General features: G+C 50.2%; 5 protein-coding genes across 5 annotated transcripts; 4 read left to right on the top strand and 1 right to left on the bottom strand.

Moving 5' to 3' along the window:
• The first annotated feature begins 334 nt into the window (after positions 1 to 334).
• Positions 335 to 2,797, top strand: TrAFT101_003637 (uncharacterized protein). Its single transcript, XM_024909304.2, has 4 exons — positions 335 to 755; positions 844 to 1,985; positions 2,048 to 2,152; positions 2,217 to 2,797. The coding sequence occupies exons 1-4, from the start codon at positions 583 to 585 to the stop codon at positions 2,429 to 2,431; spliced, it is 1,635 nt and encodes a 544-aa protein (XP_024766604.1). The 5' UTR covers positions 335 to 582; the 3' UTR covers positions 2,432 to 2,797.
• Positions 2,798 to 2,939: 142 nt separating this feature from the next.
• TrAFT101_003636 (uncharacterized protein) lies at positions 2,940 to 5,981 on the top strand. The gene is made up of 3 exons (XM_024898813.2): positions 2,940 to 4,181; positions 4,253 to 4,649; positions 4,724 to 5,981. The coding sequence occupies exons 1-3, from the start codon at positions 3,310 to 3,312 to the stop codon at positions 5,312 to 5,314; spliced, it is 1,860 nt and encodes a 619-aa protein (XP_024766605.1). The 5' UTR covers positions 2,940 to 3,309; the 3' UTR covers positions 5,315 to 5,981.
• A 3,372-nt stretch (positions 5,982 to 9,353) lies between these two features.
• On the top strand, positions 9,354 to 14,955 carry TrAFT101_003635 (uncharacterized protein). Its single transcript, XM_024905809.2, has 4 exons — positions 9,354 to 9,928; positions 9,993 to 10,299; positions 10,354 to 13,046; positions 13,132 to 14,955. The coding sequence occupies exons 1-4, from the start codon at positions 9,740 to 9,742 to the stop codon at positions 14,470 to 14,472; spliced, it is 4,530 nt and encodes a 1,509-aa protein (XP_024766606.1). The 5' UTR covers positions 9,354 to 9,739; the 3' UTR covers positions 14,473 to 14,955.
• A 284-nt stretch (positions 14,956 to 15,239) lies between these two features.
• On the top strand, positions 15,240 to 16,935 carry PRE2 (Proteasome subunit beta type-5). The gene is made up of 2 exons (XM_024907344.2): positions 15,240 to 15,583; positions 15,733 to 16,935. The coding sequence occupies exons 1-2, from the start codon at positions 15,446 to 15,448 to the stop codon at positions 16,450 to 16,452; spliced, it is 858 nt and encodes a 285-aa protein (XP_024766607.1). The 5' UTR covers positions 15,240 to 15,445; the 3' UTR covers positions 16,453 to 16,935.
• Positions 16,810 to 18,435, bottom strand: TrAFT101_003633 (uncharacterized protein; the record flags this gene model as incomplete). Its single annotated transcript, XM_024909305.2, has 1 exon — positions 16,810 to 18,435. One exon carries the CDS (start codon positions 18,433 to 18,435, stop codon positions 16,810 to 16,812), a length of 1,626 nt encoding a protein of 541 aa, XP_024766608.2.
• Between the last annotated feature and the right edge of the window lie 86 nt (positions 18,436 to 18,521).

Below are 18,521 nucleotides of genomic sequence, written 5' to 3'. Positions count from 1 at the left end.
CTAGGCCTGGCGCCACGGCAAGCCTCGCTGGACCCTCAAACCCGGTAAGAGATATTTGAGATGTTTGTTGAAAGTCTGAATATTCAGTTTATTTTTATTTTTTTATTTTTTTTTTGTGTGTGTGTGTGTGTGTGTGCGTTTTTTATTCTTGTCTTGGTGACCAAGAATAGACGCCTGTTGCCAGGTCAAATGCCTATAAAATGCAGTAGGGCAGCCATTAACTGCATGTCTCAGCTTAACCCTCACTCCTCCAAGCGCCGCGCATCTGCCATCGCCTGCTGTGGGCCTCCCTCCCTGTTCCCCTTGATATTGCATTATTACATGTAATCAGCGGTCCGCAGCCCCCCTGAGGCTGTAGAGCCTGTCCTGTCGTTGTGCCTGCCCGGGCTGACTCTACGGCCGCCCACCCATACCTATCCGCTCAACATGCCCACGGCACTCATCGTCTGAGAGTGCATCTTTCCAGAAAAGAATAGAAAGCTTATGGACAGGTCCTGAACGATGCCAAGTTTGTGAGCGCGGGTTCAATCTGCTTTCAATCTTCTCTGTGGCCAACTCGTGCCACTCCTCGTGCGTTCAACCATGACCTTTCAAGACGATGCCATTGCCCCGGCACTTGATCCGCAGGCCGTGGAGTATATCAAAGAGAAGAGCCGTAAACGAACGCTCGGCAATCTGCGACTTATCGACCAAGAAACGAATGCCGTGATTTTGGTCCCCACGCCATCCTCCGACCCTAACGATCCGTTAAACTGGTATGTAATTGCACACTGCGTCTTTTCCTTGGAATAGTAGTATTATTTGCTTCTTCTCTTAACTCACGCATGTACATGTACATATTAGGTCGACATGGCGCAAGTACTATGTCGCCGGCGTTCTCTGCCTGACTATGGCAGTGTGCAACTTCCTGGCGGCTGGGCCAGCTATTGCGGTGCCCGGCACGGCCATGGATTTCTATCCAAATGCTTTGGCTAATGGCACACTAATTACTTCAGCCATTCCAAAGGTTGCGTACTTCTTCACTACTACGTCTCTGCTTCAAGGCATGGGTAACATCGTCTGGGTGCCTGCTGCCAACAAATGGGGCCGCCGGCCAGTCTATATCTTGAGCTACATAATCTACCTTGCCATGGCTATATGGCTTATCTTTGAAAAGTCCTATACCCGGTTTCTGGTAGGGAGAATTCTCATGGGTTTTGGTTCTGGTGCGGCAGAGACGCTGGCGCCCATCTCCATTGCTGACATCTTCTTTCTGCACGAAAGAGGCAGGGTCATGTCTGCGTATACCTGCTTTCTATCTGTGGGAGCAGCTGGAGGTCTGGTAATATCTGGTTTGATTACAATAGACCATACTTGGCGAGCCATCTATCAAGTCGGCACCGCTTTGGTTGGCTTTGTCCTTCTTCTTCTTATTTTCACTGTACCTGAAACCAGCTATTCGCGGACAGATCACCATGACTCGCCCTCTTCAGACGCGTCAGATGAGAAACAAACATCGACTGTACGCGAAGAGACACAGGCTTCTACGAAGAAAATGAGCTACATTGAGTCACTTTTGAAGTTCAAGGCTGTTGGTACGAACGAAAACATCTTCAAAATGATGATTCGCCCTTTTGGCTTGATTATCCTTCCGCCAGTGTTATGGGCTGCTCTCTCTCTGGCAGTAACTATTGGGTTCCTAGTGGCGGTTACATCTAACTCGGCTGCAGCTTTCAACCAGACATATGGCTTTGCTTCTTACCAGGTTGGGCTCTGCTATATCGCCGCCATCATCGGCTCTCTCTTCGGACTGCCAGCGGGTGGCCACCTCGGGGACAAGGTTGCCGAAATCTTGACAAAACGAAACAATGGTATTCGAGAACCTGAAATGCGACTACCAGCAGTGATGGTGTCTGCAATCACCGCGCCACTTGCCCTGATTCTCTATGGTGTGGGTATCCAGCACCAACTTCACTGGATATGTCCAACCATAGGACTCGGCCTCCGTATGAGAATCCCCCCATCAAAGAATCATGAATCGAATTTAGCTCTAATTCATTAAATGCAGTCAACTTCTCTATCACGCAGTCCAGTACGATTTGCATAGTTTATGTCATTGATTCTTACCGCCCAGTTGCAGGTGAGATCACGTTGGCAGTCACTGGATTCAAGGGTACGTTTGATTCATTACTCGCGTATTTGGTGTCAAAGGATTTGCCGTGACTAAAATTGACCAGCCCTGTTCGCCTTCTTTCTCTCATTTGAAACAAATCCCTGGGTCGACCTCTCTGGTTATCAGGACGCATTCGGAGCCATGGCGGGAATTGCGGGGGGAATCCTCCTTATGTGGATCCCCTTGTATTTCTGGGGAAAGCAAATTCGGCATCACTCGTGGCAATGGAGGGCCATTTCATTTATACACTGGAATAACGACCGTGAAGTGGGGGAGTAAATATCATTGGACATTGAACATTGTTATCATCATCATTGCCGTCAAGGTTGCTCGCGGCCCAGTTCTGATTAAGGAGTCGACTAAGCGAGATACCCCATTTGCAAAGCTAGCAGCCAAACTATCATTCCTCCGGGGTATATGGGCGTTTTTGTACAAAAGGATGAGCCATAATCTTTTTTATTTTTAGAACAAGAAAGCTCTGGCGCTACAGAGTGATAGTAGGAGATACTAAGCTAGGTAGTACTCGGCAGTTGCAACGTGTTGCTATCATATTAATGATACTACTGCCCAGGTAGTTTTAATTACCGCCGCAAGATTACCACGTACAAAAAACCATGCAGTGACAACCAAATAAAACGATGGAACGCTTCATGTCGTTTGAGTTCCCAGCCTCGCATTAAGCATCCTCCAACCAGCATTGCAAGAAAAAGTCAGCTGGGTCTGGTGACTAAGCGCTGGCGCCACCCTCTCGATAAGCTTCACCCGCTTGAGCGATAAGTGATCGCGTGTCTCAACCTACATTCAAGGGGGCTTCGACGAGGTGGTGATTCCATGCATTTCCTTTCTGTTTGATCGCTCTGCTGCCCTGACGCGGCGTCTCCTTCATAGCGGCTTTATCACCCGAACATGACTTGAACCCTCTCAGGAGGCGTGGTACTGTGGTGCATCATCGCTCAAAGTGTCTCGCGCTTGAGGGGGCTTGAGGTCTATTATCAACAATAAGCTTCCCGCCCGCACTCTATTTCGCTACGCTTTATCCCTCGTTCCTACGAAGCAGAGGCCATCAGGACCAACCCGGATACATTCGGCGTCGCCGACCGTTCCATCTCGTCATTTGTCTTTGTTCGAACTGCTGTCGTCGTCTAAACTGCTGCAGCATGGCCAGCCCGCAAGGTGGACCGAGCGCTCTCGCCCCCCGTGAGGCAAGGGAGGTGAGTGTCACTGCGGGTGTGACACCTGACTCGCCATATTCGAGCGATGAGGAACGAAACAGCCAAGATTTCACTTGTCGCTGGCGAACGTCCGAATTTCACGACCAAGAGTGCTATCGATACTTTGACTGTCCGTCTCACCTGGTGGAGAGGCGGCTCTCTATAGACGGCACCGACGAGCCAAGAGAAAGCGCTGCCGAAGCGACCGAAATTCGAGACGATCACGTTTCTCCCAGAATTTCGATCGACAGAATTCTACCACGAACAGACGAAGAAAATACGGCCGCTGAACTGGGGCGGGGTGACGATACTCTTGTCGCGCATCCTTTGGCGTCCTCCTCAGGGATATCATCTGGGCTGGCGGCTGAGAGAGAGGAGAGCAGCACGACGAGGACGGCAGCAGCGGATCCTACGGCTCTACCCGCCAGAACATCATCGCTACCGATCAGAACTCGCATTTCCTCCAGAAGTATCGACTTGCGGCCAGCCGGTTCATCCAGCAGCGAAAGCTGGGGCGAGCTCTTTGAGCAACCCAGTGGAGCGATGTCCACCAGCGTGCCAGCTCCGGATTCGTCAGAGAGCACCTCACCCAGAATGTCTGCAAGGGACCAGCTATCTGCCATGTATGCTGTCGATACGGATAGAATATCGAATGAGAACGCTCTACAGCACTCGTTGACAAGATCGTCTGAACGTGAACGTGAGCGCGAACGCCAGTCGTCGGTTGTTCTTCCTAGGTGGCAACCCGATGGCGAAGTGACTTACTGTCCTATATGTCGCACTCAGTTCAGCATCTTTGTGCGCAAACACCACTGCAGGTATGTAGACTGTTCACGGAGGAGACAAAGAACCGCTGAACAAGTATGGATGACTAACATGATGGACACAGAAAATGCGGAAGAGTCGTTTGCAATTCCTGCTCCCCCCACAGGATCATCATCCCGCATCAGTTCATCGTCCGGGCACCCGGCTCTGAGGTGCCGCTTCCTCCAGCACTGTTTTTTGACAGCTCAGGTGGTGGTTATGTCGACATGAATGGACTCTCTGGGGGCGAGCGAGTGCGTCTCTGCAACCCATGCGTTCCTGATCCCAATACGGCGCCTCCGCAAAGCCCCGGCTCTCCCGGTCTTTCACCACGTTCGGCACGACGCAGGTCGCGGAATAGCACGGGCAGCGGATATCCACTCCCGCCTTCTGTAAATAATCGATACGGAGGAGTGTTTGCAGCTGGTCAGAGTAATGATCCTTACCAATTCTACACCTCCAGGACAAGGAGCATCACAATGGTATGCACATCAACATATGTAGCTCTGTTGTTAAAATGAGACACTTATCTAACCTTCAATTTTTTTTTTTTTAGGATCCAACTGGACAGAGAGCAGGAGGTGCTTCATCCTCGTCATCTTCACGCAGGCGCAGCAGCGCCAATTATGAGGTATCGTCCCTGAATCGGCTGCTAGCCGCTGGACCATCCCCCTTTAACATGCAGAACCAACATCACATTCATCGACGACGCTTGACTGGAGAGTCTGGTTCGTCATCTCGGCAGAGGGCGCTGCCTCCCCCTCCTCAGATTGCGGAGGAGGATGAGTGCCCCATCTGTCACCTGGAGCTTCCATCTCGAGAACTGCCCAATTTTGAAGCCTTACGAGAGTCACATATTACCACATGTATCCAATCTCATAGCACCTACGGCAGCCCTCGCGGAGCAGCAGACAGCGCCACACCACCTCCTCCCCCCCGGCGCACCGGCATGTATACGTATGCCGCAACAGAGAAAGACTGTGTCGACGACGCGGAGTGCACGATTTGTTTAGAAGAGTTCACCGTTGGCATTCCGATGGCACGACTCGAGTGTCTTTGTAGATTTCACCGATCTTGTATTTCGGCCTGGTTTGTCAATCACCCGGGAAGATGTCCAGTGCACCAGCATGACGGATTCGGGTACTAGATGAAAAAGACGGCCGACAGTTGGCCCGGCGGTGTGTTTGACTGTTTTCTTACAGTATTTTCGTATATCCATTCCTTTGCATATTGGAGTTTTTGGGGAAAGAATTGTCTGTTTTGTAGGCCCTTCTGCCGGAGCATGTACCAGATTCCCCTCTTTTTTGATGTTATCAACTTATTCTGGCGGCCTTTTTTTTTTCGATTCCGAGGCTCCCCCTCCTCTCTAACGGCGTTGTTGGCAATTTTGAGCAAGGAAGCCCTTGATCTAGCTGCGGATGATTTTTTTTTTTTTTTTTTTTTTCTTTTACGAACTAAATATTTGTATGGCAGCGATTGGAATTGATAAACAGACTTGCTTGTCCTCTTGATATCTACAAATACAACGTGTCGTGCAGTAATTGGGTCTCTCCTTTGATTCAATGACTAGACACGTAGCATGAAACACAATGAAGACAGACATGAGACTGGTGTAAATCTGTCGTCCGAATCCTGCTCCGTAGCCAGACGCTGTGCCACATCTAATGAAGAAGTTTCAAGCGGCCAAATGTCTTTGTAGTCGCACCTGGCTTGCTCTTGATGATCACCCCGCAATCGCAAACCACCAGTATCAGTGTGAGGGGTGTCGGCCTACTAACGTGAACCCTTGAAACTTGGAACGGCACTGCTTGATGTAACGCTTCAATCTTTAGATACATGCATGCAGGTACTCTCTGCATTACTATTTTTACTGAGCGTCTCTCCAAGATCCAAGATCGTCAATCTACTGATACGATACAGGTATAGTCCTCGTGTTCGCCTATCTCACTCAAAACCCATGGGGGAGCAGAACAACGATGGGACATAGACTACGTATGTAGTAAGTTTTTTATTTTTTTTTTTTTTTGTTCTTCTTTGCTCTATGGAAAAATATTTTGCCAACTATGACTTCATTTCCATGTAGATCATGAGCTGAGGATGATGATCTTCTGCAACATGAGCCCGGGCGATCGGGGCGTGGGACGCTAAGGATGCATGGAAGAACCAAGTCGGATCCCTGTCTGGCTGAACGCAGGCTTACGGTGGCACCTTAGATAGGGTGTGCAAGAGTGCAAAAACCCCAATTTTCTAAAAAAACAAGAAAACTAAAAACTAAAAAGATATAGTATATGTACAGTATATGTACTGTATTTTTTTAGTTATAGCGCTTTATAAGGCCTCTGTAAGGCTAAAATATGCCTTAATTTTTAGGCAGTATGACTACTTATAAGCTGGATGGCCTTGATTGAATAGGATGACCTTGATTGAATAGGATGACCTTGATTGAATAGGATGGCCTTAATTAAATAGGATGACCTTGATTGAATAGGATGGCCTTGATTAAATAGGATGACCTTAATTGAATAGGATGACCTTAATTGAATAGGATGACCTTAATTAAATAGGATGACCTTGATTAAATAGGATGACCTTAATTAAATAGGATGGCCTTGATCGAATAGGATGACCTTGATTGAATAGGATGACCTTGATCGAATAGGATGACCTTGATCAACTAGATGACCTTGATTGAATAAGATGACCTTGATCGAATAGGATGACCTTGATCGAATAGGATGACCTTGATCGAATAGGATGACCTTGATTGAACAAGATGATCATGATCAAGTTGATCAAATAGGAGGATATCTTATTCGATCAAGGTCATCTTATTCGATCAAGGTCATCTTATTCGATCAAGGTCATCCTATTCAATCAAGGTCATCCTATTCGATCAAGGTCATCCTATTCGATCAAGGTCATCCTATTTAATCAAGGCCATCCTATTCGATCAAGGTCATCCTATTCGATCAAGGTCATCCTATTCGATCAAGGTCATCCTATTCGATCAAGGTCATCCTATTCAATCAAGGTCATCCTATTCGATCAAGGCCATCCTATTTAATCAAGGCCATCCTATTCGATCAAGGTCATCCTATTTAATCAAGGCCATCCTATTTAATCAAGGTCATCCTATTTAATCAAGGTCATCCTATTTAATCAAGGCCATCCTATTCAATCAAGGTCATCCTATTCAATCAAGGTCATCCTATTTAATCAAGGCCATCCTATTCGATCAAGGTCATCCTATTTAATCAAGGTCATCCTATTTAATTAAGGTCATCCTATTCAATCAAGGTCATCCTATTCAATCAAGGTCATCCTATTTAATCAAGGCCATCCTATTTGATTAAGGTCATCCTATTTAATCAAGGCCATCCTATTTAATCAAGGTCATCCTATTCAATCAAGGTCATCCTATTCAATCAAGGCCATCCAGCTTATAAGTAGTCATACTGCCTAAAAATTAAGGCATATTTCAGCCTTGCAGAGGCCTTATAAGGCGCTGTAATTAAGAAAATACAGTACATATACTGTGCATACACTGTATCTTTTTAGTTTTTAGTTTTCTTGTTTTTTTAGAAAATTGGGGTTTTTGCACTCTTGCACACCCTATCTAAGGTGCCACCGTACAGGCTGGATGCACTTGTGCGTTGGTTGGTAGCTGGGCCTCTATTGAAGACGGCGGCATGCAAGTCCATTAGCTGGGAGGGGGGGTTTTCGTATTTAGATGGATTTACTTAGGGCTAGAACAATTTTACGTGTTTGCTTGTAAGTCACCGCGGTTTAGTGTCCCACAATCATAGTGTGATATCAGGCAAACAATTTTGAGAGCAATAAATGTTGACGCTGTGTTGCCCGGAGAGTGCGAAATAGTAGCAGAGCTGGTGGTTGCCGTTATTCAATGTCACGGCAGTTTGGTACTCGTAAACTGTGCTACAGCCTCGCAACACCTTATCAAATGCAAACAATACCCAGGGCATGGCGAGAGTTTGAATTTTCGGCGTGGATCTTTACCGAGGTCTGGCTCCTATTTCCCAAGACCTATTATTGCTATCTGCTGCAGATTATTTGTATTTGTTCAATTGAGGGAATGACGGCAGGGCACATCTCCACAACCCGAATTTCCCAACCTTTTCCGCTCCAATGCTGCATGGCCGCGGGTATTGGGATCCGAAATGAGACATTCTGTCCCTTTTCTTCTTCTTCACTTTCCCCGCTACGCAAGGGGTGGGAAAAGAGAGCACACGCTGCGCGACGATTTCGGCCTCTGCTTCAAAAGTGCCACATCTGCAAGCGGCCATGGGAGGAAGCGAGAAATGCCTGTTGCGACTGTGGCACCAAATCTTAAGCATATTTGGCCACGTTGAACCTGACAGCCCGAGATGACGGCCAATTTACTTGGCATCAATGCGCGTATTGCTTATTCCCGCCCGTCTCCTTTTCTTCCAAAGCACTCTTCGGGTGTCTCAACACATGTGAGTATCGGTATAGCATAGTTGGTGTTTCATCACGCAGTCGTACCCAACGGTGGAGCGAAAGGGTCTGATGCTGCCGATAAGCGCTCACCTGAATGCTACATCGAATGTACAATTTCGAGGCCTCCATCCATCCCGTAGCATGCCGAACTTCCACTGCTAGCGGCCCGGATAGCGCTCAACACCACCTGCAGCTGCGAATCCTCAGGCCCCCAAAGCTCCAGATCATCCCTCCGGGCCAGGCGCTACTGCAGTCTACAGCGCCCCTAAGGCAGCTCCAAGGCGCCAATCGCGCTGGTCGGGGTTGAGCCTGGGCCCCCGGCCCCATGTCATTGAGCGACCGCCCTAGCAATTACGTCGTCGCCGTCGCCACGCTTTCAGCAGTACAGGGGCCCGACCAGCAAAGCTCCAGTGGGTACTGACAGCCAAGCTCAGCACCACAGCTCCACTGTAGCTTCCTGGTTGGCAGCATCTGGAATACCGACTGCAGCACAAGCAGCAAATCCCCGCCGCGCTGAGCTCAGACAGAGAACCAGTCGACGTCTACACACGCACAAGGTGCCACTGGCAAACGGTGGTCTTCTCTCTGCGCCACGGACAACCGCCCGTGGTCAGCTCCACTGCACCACTCCTTGCTCCTTCTGCTGCTTCATTTCCAGATTGTGCCGAGCCACACGTGCATTAGTTTGTGGCTTTGTCTCCAAAAATCAAGGAGTGGTCAAAGCTAGCCGCTGCCGCTAACTTGTCCTCTTTTCCCTCCGTCATCACGGTTTCTTTTCTCTGCAGCTTGTTCTTTTTCCTTTCTCTTTTTTCTCTTCCGTGAGGCCCTGACTGGCTCGGTGACGGGTCTTTGACACAATCGTACTTACTGATTGTAAAATAAATTTCGATAGATAGCCCTTTTCTTCTTTTCCCCCTTGCCTTTGTCTTGTCATTACTCGTGGTCCAACTTCTTATACGGCGCCAGTCTGGCCACCTGCCCCTCCATCACGGCCGGGCTTCTGCATGACGTTATCGCAAAGCAACCAGATCAATTGAACTGCCCAGTTGTTGCACCCGAATAATAGTTGTAGCAGCGCCCATAGCTGGCCAACATGTCGGCCCTTGAGGCGCGCGAACTCAAGCAGCAGGGAGCCATCGAGGCTGCCCAAAATCCCCAGAGCCTGGTATCGGCTGAGGATGCTGAAAGGGTTCTGGTCGAGCAGGCCAGGAGCGCCGGTGTTCCTGGCTTTTCTTTTGATCCCAATGCCACTATAGAGGAAAAGCGTGCTCAAGTTGCTGCTGTATGATATCTTCGGTTCACATGTATGTGTGCGCATTTGTGCTAATGACAGACCCTCGCCTCAGGCTATCCCTCCCGGACTTCACCATATCAGGCAAAATAAAGCCACAGCTATCGCAACTGATGTCGACGACGGCACTGGCCCAGATGAAGAGCTCCCGGAACCGAGCAAAGAAGGCGCCGTTGCAGTGGGCAAAGACGAGCAAAGCAAACACCTAGCCAATGGAGTCTCGGAGCCTGTGGAAGAAGAATTCTCACGCACTGGCTGGGCTCCTCGAATTGGATGGCCTGTCGATAGCACACTTGCCGGTGAAAGTCTGCTCGATCACACCACATGGGTCGAGAGCCAGCTGCCAGATCATCTATACGGAGGTAGGTTTCACCAGCCAAACAGAAACAATGCCGTCAGCTTACACGGATGAATAGATTGGTATCACAACGCTGGCGTCATCATCTTTGCCTGCATCTCTTCATGGCTAGTGGCGGTTTTCGGCGGCGGTATTGGTTGGGTCATCATGGTTATGGCAATTTGCGGCACCTACTACAGGACTTCTCTGAGGCGAGTGCGCCGAAACTTTCGCGATGACATCACTCGAGAACTTGCCCTCAAGAAGCTTGAGACTGACCACGAGTCTCTCGAATGGATCAACTCCTTCCTGGTCAAGTTTTGGCCCATCTATCAGCCTGTTCTCGCCCAGACCATTATCAACTCCGTCGATCAAGTGCTAAGCTCCGCAACGCCTGCCTTCCTTGACAGTTTGAAGCTCAAGACGTTTACACTGGGCACCAAGCCTCCCCGTATGGAGCACGTGAAAACGTATCCCAATGCAGGAGACGACATCGTCAGAATGGACTGGAAGTTCAGCTTCACGCCAAATGATACTGCCGACATGACTTCGCGACAGATTAAGAACAAAATTAACCCCAAAGTCGTACTGGAAATCCGAGTCGGAAAAGCCATGATCAGCAAAGGCCTTGACGTCATCGTAGAGGATATGTCCTTCTCCGGCATTATGCGAGTCAACATGAAGCTGCAGATTCCCTTCCCCCACGTTGAGAAGATTGAAATGTGTTTCTTGGAGAAGCCAACCATCGATTATGTTTGCAAGCCCCTCGGTGGTGAAAGCTTTGGTTTTGACATCAACTTCATCCCTGGTCTGGAGAAGTTCATCTTGGAACAGATCCACGGCAATTTGGCTCCCATGATGTACGCTCCTCATGTCTTCCCTATCGAGGTCGCCAAGATGCTGGCTGGATCCCCAGTGGACCAGGCGGTTGGCGTGCTCGTTGTGACTCTCCATGGAGCATTCAACCTCAAGAACACTGACAACTTTGCGGGCACTGTTGATCCTTATGCAATTCTTACTCTTAATGGCCGCCAAGAGCTTGCACGAACCAAAACTGTCGATGACAATCCTAACCCCAGGTGGAATGAAACCCATTACATCATTGTCACATCCTTCAACGACACTCTCAATATTCAGGTGTTTGACAAGAATGGCTTCCGCAAGTCCAAAGAACTGGGTATGGCTTCTTTCCCGTTGGAGAGAATTGAGGATCTTCATGTGTACGAAAATGAGCGTCTCGAAGTTGTTGGTGGCGGTAAGAACCGTGGCGTAGTCTCTTGTGACCTCCGCTTCTTCCCCGTCCTTGAAGGCCCGGTAGGCGAAGACGGTAAAAAGGGGCCTCCGCCAGTCTCTAACCAAGGTATTCTACGCTTTACTGTCGAGCAGGCCAAAGACTTGGATGGGACCAAGAGTCTTGTTGGCCTTTTGAATCCCTATGCTGTCATGTTCCTCAATGGCAAAGTTGTCCACCAGACAAAGAAACTAAAGCGAACCAATAACCCCATCTGGGATAACGGATCCAAGGAAATTCTCATTACAGATCGCAAGAAGGCCAAGCTCGGTGTTACTATCAAAGATGAACGAGATCTGTCCTCTGATTTGACTCTCGGCAAATACCAGATTAAGCTCGACGACTTATTGGACTGCATGGAACAAGGCAAAGAGTGGTATCACCTTTCAGGAGCCCAGACTGGTCGAGTGAAAATGATGGCACAATGGAGACCAGTGGCTATTTCAGGTGTTTCTGGCACCGGCGGTTACATGACTCCGATTGGTGTCATGAGACTCCATTTCAAAAAGGCGAGTGATCTCCGCAATTACGAGGCTTTTGGCAAATCTGATCCCTACGTTCGAGTGCTTCTTTCTGGGATTGATAAGGGACGAACGGTAACTTTCAAGAATGACCTGAACCCCGAATGGGACGAGGTTCTCTATGTCCCCGTTCATTCTGCACGGGAAACGCTCACCCTCGAGGTCATGGACGAAGAAAAGCTTGGCAAAGATCGCTCCCTCGGACTGTGCGAAATTTCCACCGCCGATTTTGTTCAACAGGATGAGATTGGCGAGTATCTCGTCAATGATACAAAGCATGTTTTCCAAAGTGACCTTCGCATGCATGGAAAGGGTATTGCCAAGGGTACGCTGATGTATACTGCTTCGTTCTTCCCTTGCCTCAACGTCGCCGATCCTGAGGAGGAGGAAGAGGAAGCAGAGGAGGCCAAGGCCGCAGGCGAAGAGCCTAAAACTCCCTCTGACAGACCACTTAGCTCCGCATCCAAGGCTGCATCTCGAACGTCTCTCGACGTATCTAGGAAGTCAGTCGACGTATCCAGGAAGTCAGTCGACGTTTCCAGAAAGTCAGTGGATACAGGCAAATTAAGCCCTAGCCCTGGAGAAGACGGCCGGCCCATATCACCATCGTCTATGAGATCATCGTTGTCGATAGAGAAGAAGGGTCCGCCAAAGATTCATCTTACCCCTGAAGAGCTTCTCAGGTACGAGAGTGGTATTCTTATCTTCAGACTCATGGAGTCAGAGATGCCGGAGAGGGACAGCCACTTGGAGATTTTCGTAGACGACATGGCCTATCCATCTTATACGTCTTCAACGGTGCCATCAAAGTCGCATAAATTCGACGAGATTGGTGACTGTGTTATCCGAGAACTTGAATTTTCTCGCCTAACACTCAAGGCGCGAAAGAAGGGTGATGACGTTGATGATACTTTGGCATACTTGGCCGGCAACACGATGGAGACGCTCAAACAATGTCTGGTAAGTTTCGCACTCAACAAGTCTTTCGCAATGCTTTGCTTTACCCCTGCTCCGTCATATTCTTTTATTCTAATGTTATCTATAGAACAACCCCACAACATTAAAGTTCAAGAGCGACGACGGCAGGACTAGTTGGGTCAAGGTCAGCCTCAAGTATATTCCCCTCAAAATGGATCTCGATCCAAGTGAGAGTATCAACAATATGGGCAACCTCCGCGTAGATGTCTTGAGCGGCTCAGACTTGCCTTCAGCCGACAGGAACGGAAAGAGCGACCCTTACTGCAAATTCGAACTCAACGACGTGGAGATATACAAGACAAAGGTTCAGAAAAAGACATTATCGCCAGTGTGGAACGAATTCTTTGAGGTAGCTGTGCCATCGAGAACAGGGGCCAAGTTTATCTGCAACGTCTATGATTACGATTTTGCCGATAAGCCCGATTTCCTAGGCGCCACTGTCATTAGACTAGACACCATGGAACCTTTCAAGGCGATGGAGCAGACCTATCCACTAGATGGCAAGTCAGGAAGCATCAAGCTTAGAATGGTTTTCCGGCCTGATTACATCACTCGAGCCAGGCAGGGGACATCCACGTTCCAGGGCACCTTTGGCGGATCTTCGCGTATTGTCACCGGAGTAGCTGGCGTGCCGTTCAAGGGAGGCGCCGCAGTGGCTGGGGCCGTGGGCCACGGCGTGGGCAGAGGTGCTTCTTTCCTGAAGCGCGGTATCCTTGGCAAAAAGGATCGAGAGAACTCGAATGGTTCGTTGACAGAGCTAGCAGAGGCGCCAATGGTGCCGGGGGTGCCTAGCATCGTTACGAATGGCAGTGATTTCCCTGCCAGCAACAGCAGCTCCAGGCCCACAACTAGTGCTGTCGACAGTTCTAGGGATTATCCTCCGCATTTGATGCCAGAGGGCGGCTCTGGTCATAATAGAACTAGGAGCTTCGGCAGCTCTTCTGTTCATAGTGCCGTCGGTGTTGGCGCACCAACCGGAACAGCTTCGCTTACTATCGTGGGAGCTGCGGGATATCCTCACTCGACAGACTTGTATATCATCGTATCGCAAATCGCGCCTAAGGAAAAGCTTGTTGGTAAGACGAAGCACTACAAGTCACCTTCAGGACAGTGGAACTTTGACGAGACGTTCCGCATCAGCTGCACCCCAGACGCACAATTCAAGATTGAAGCCAAGGGTGAACACATGTTTGGCAGTGATGATAGTTTAGGCGAGTTTTTCTACTTTGTGGACGAAACGAATTCGCCAACTCCGAAAGAGCTCACCGTAGGCGGTGGCTTTGTAACTGTCAAGAGCTCGTTTCAGCCTGCAGAGGAGAAATATCCCGACAGCCCCAAATCGTTTTCGCGACATAAATTCTTGAGCAAGCGAGAGCCACGGAGTCGAGAAACGACACCAAACCCTTGAACAGAGACGTTTTTGATGAAAGGAAATATGACGACCATCCTTCATGAGCCATCCTTGTTTTGTTTTTTTTTTTTTTTTTTTTTTTTTTTCCCTCGCTCTCGTTTACTTTTCAAGCTCAGATGGGAGCGAGTATCTGTATATTGCATCGAATTTTCTATTGACGGAATGATATGGTCGCGTCGTTGCTCTCTATGTTACTTGTAATTGTTTGTCGTTTTTGGGTCTTTTTTTTTTTTTTTTGCTCTCTCTCTCTCTCTCTCTCTCTCTCTCTCTCTCTCTCTCTCTCTCTCTCTTCTATTAAGGCTATGTATTGTTACAATTCTGCTTGGAGTCTGTGGGATCTCGAGTGCGAGGGAATTTCGTAGGGCTCTTGTATATAGGTATATTTATAGGCGGCGCCGGACGAGCGAGAGTCAAGCAGGTTTAGCCAAATGGGACAGCCAGTTTGCTACATTTTGGACAAATTTCAATAATCATATCTAGTGGATGTTTTCCCATCTCCCTTTTCTTCCTCATTTTTTCCCAATCGCCAACGTACCTATTCGTAGAATGACGATGATAGTATATTGGTTGGCCGAGTAGAGTGGTTTGTTGTTGGACATCAGGCAACAAGGCACCAAGATCTGGGTCGAGGCTGACTTAGTCAGCATGGTTGCTTGCAGCCAATCAGAAGCTCGCACTGCTCGAAAGAGGTCAGTCAGTGACGCGCGAGACGGAAGCTGCCTGACCTGGAGCCGGTGCTCTAGTACAGCAACGAGGGGCGTCTTTTGGCCTTTCTGAACCTCATCCAGAACAACCAAAAATCTCACAATTACGGACTACAGGCCGCCATCTCGATAAACTGCAGGCTGCACCGGATTCGAGTGTGCTTCGACCTGCAAAATTGCCTCTCCGCAGCAGAACTGGGGGAGCATTGACGTGAAATTTGGCGGGGATCTTTCAACAGCAGCATCAACAGACACACACAGTAGGGATGGATTCTCTCGTGGCCAAGTACAGCCGGCCGGCATATGCGCAGAACGAGCCTCTTGAGGATGACGAGTATGGCCAGGAGCTGATGAACCCGGCGGCTCACCTATCGCTCAACTTCGCCATGCCACCCGTTGCGCAGGTACGTCAGCTCAGCCAGTAGCTGTGTAGCTGCTGCATACATATCCATATGGCTGCCCATCATCCTATATAAAGTAGAGACAGGAGAGGATGAAGACGCAGTGCGTTCGTGATGTCAAAAATAAAAGCTGACCTTCTGCTTTGCTTTAGCCCTCTGCTTGGCTCCGCGCTGCGACAGACGACCGCTCCAACCCCGACTGCCCCATCAAGATTGCCCACGGAACGACAACACTTGCCTTCCGCTTCCAGGGCGGTATCATTGTGGCCACCGATTCTCGAGCTACGGCCGGCAACTGGATTGCCTCACAGACGGTCAAGAAGGTCATTGAGATCAACAGCGTGCTGCTGGGAACCATGGCCGGTGGTGCCGCAGACTGCCAGTACTGGCTCGCCTGGCTGGGCATGCAGTGCCGCCTGCACGAGCTCCGCCACAAGCGCCGCATCAGCGTTGCGGCCGCCAGCAAGATCCTGGCCAACCTCATCTACAGCTACAAGGGCATGGGCCTCAGCATGGGCACCATGTGCGCCGGCGTGACCAAGGAGGAGGGCCCCGCGCTGTACTACGTCGACAGCGACGGCACACGACTGGCGGGCAACCTGTTCTGTGTGGGCAGTGGACAGACTTTCGCCTACGGTGTGCTGGATTCCGAGTACAAGTACGATCTGACGGACGAGGAGGCGCTGGAGTTGGGCAAGAGAAGTATCCTGGCGGCGACGCACCGTGATGCGTACTCTGGTGGATACATCAACTTGTACCATGTTAAGGAAGCGGGCTGGGTCAAGCATGGCTTCATGGACACGAATCCGATCTTCTGGCAAACGAAGCTGGAGAAGGGCGAGTTTTCAAACGTTACGAGCGAGTTGGAGTAGATGACTCGCATTGGGCATGGTTTTATTTAGTTTTAAAGCAATAAAGAAGAAATAAGAAATCACATGAGAGCAACGCTTTGCAATGAATGTGGAGAGACAGAGAGACAGAGAGGGTAGAGGACGTAGATGAATACGAAGGCATGACTGCCTTTCTCTAGGGTTCAGCTTTAAGGAATCAATCATCGTTGTGACGAGTCTTTTTTTGTTTGTGGTGCTATCATTGCTAATAATTCTCCATCGTACAAAATAAGTTTATATATCAGCTCACTGCTTCAACGCCAAGGGTATCATCATTTACCACCAAAATAAACCAAACCTAGTCTCTCATCGTACAGACACATCATCTCTCTTCAATCCTCAATCCCCTCCTTTTTCCTCTTCCACCTTGACCCACCCCCCTACCCCCAGCATTCCACCTCCAACCGCCGGATCCATGGGCCACCTCGCAATCGGCCGCACCGACAGCTCAGACCGATACCCGGCCTCGAACATCTCCATGCCCGCCCAGGCAATCATGGCGGCGTTGTCGGTGCACAGCTCCGGCGGTGGCGCGACGATGTGCATGTCCGGGAAGCCCCTCGCGGCGAGGGTCGTGCGCAGGACGTGCATGAGGAAGCGGTTGCTGGCGACGCCGCCGGCCACGACGAGCGTCTTTATGGTAGTAGTAGATTGCTGGAGGGAAGGGTGGTCCTGCAGCGCGAGGATGAGGCGGCTGACGAGGTGTTGGAAGGAGGCGCGGAGGGTGTGGCGGGCGAGGGCGCGGCGTTGGTCGAGAGAGATTTTGTCCACGTCAGGGGGGGGAGAAGAAGATGGTGATGATGATGAAGAAGAAGCGTCGTTGTCGTCGTCGTATCTGGCTTCTATGGCGGCAACAATGTCGTGAACCTGCGTGTGGATGCTCGAAAACGAATACGCCAGCTTCCGCGAGTTGCGATACGGCAGCGCAATCGCCCACCCATACTCCCTCGACGGCACGCCGTCAATCTCGTCGCGCCTCGACAGCGCCGGCTTGAAAAACGCCTCGTAGTCGGCGGGCGAGTCCTGCTGTCCGGGGGGGAATGCAAAGGCCTCGAGCACGCGGCCGTAGCTGACGTCCGGGCTGGACTGGAGGATGGAAGGGGGCAGGATGACGCGGGCGGTCTGGTCGAGGAGGTTGCCGATGGCGACGTCGGCGGTGGTGGCGAGGATTTGGTGCGCGGTGAGGCTGGAGGAGAGGATGAGCTGGGTGTGGCCGCCGGAGACGAGGAGCGAGAGGAAGGGGAAGGCTGGGCTCATTGGCGGTGTTGATGATGAAGCTGAAGTTGAAGTTGAAGAAGATGCGATGCTGCTGCTGCTGCTGCTGCTATTCTCCAGGGCATGGACGAGGCGCGGCGTCAAGGCATGCGCTTGCATGTGATGGACGCCCACCAGGGGAACCTGCCACGCCAGAGCCAGTCCCTTTGCAACGTTGAGTCCGACAGAGAGATTCGGCATGATGCCCGGGCCGCGAGTGGCGCAGACAAAGTCGGGTATCTTCTTCATCTTCTTCTTGCCGTTGCGGCTGCTTCTCCTCCATTTGCTCTCCGTCTTCTCCTCTCCATCCGTCGTCGTTACTCTCGTCCCTCGTTCCATGCCAAGCTTCTCCTCACCATCACCATCACCACCATCATCATCAGGCAGACTCTCCAACGCCCTTTCCACCAGCAGCGCCAGAGTCGAGTTGTGGCCCTCCACCGTAACCATCGGGTTGATGCCCTTGAAGGCCCGGTTGTCCGACGAGATGCGCTCGTTGAACAGCAGCGCGGTTTTCCCGTCTGCAGACTTGGATAGCACCGCCACGGCTGTGTCGTCGCATGATGTCTCGATTGCGAGAGTGGTTAGGGAGCGCTTCTTTATCTTGCATGGCGTGTCACCGGTTGCGGCTGTGCGAGTGCGGATGGAGTTGCGGATGTGCCAGATGAGCGACTGGCAGGTGATGAGAGAACGACATCGTGGTGAAAACATTCGGAGCTGCTTTTTCACATAGATTCATATATATACACGTAAATATCTTCTCTCGTTAATTTCTTGTTAAAATAATATTTTGTCAA

This window comes from Trichoderma asperellum, chromosome 2 (genome assembly GCF_020647865.1).
Source record: "Trichoderma asperellum chromosome 2, complete sequence".
NCBI classification, from domain to species: Eukaryota; Fungi; Ascomycota; class Sordariomycetes; order Hypocreales; family Hypocreaceae; genus Trichoderma; species Trichoderma asperellum.
The sequence above is the reverse complement of the archived record's forward strand: the minus strand, read 5'-3'. Positions and strand labels throughout refer to the sequence as shown.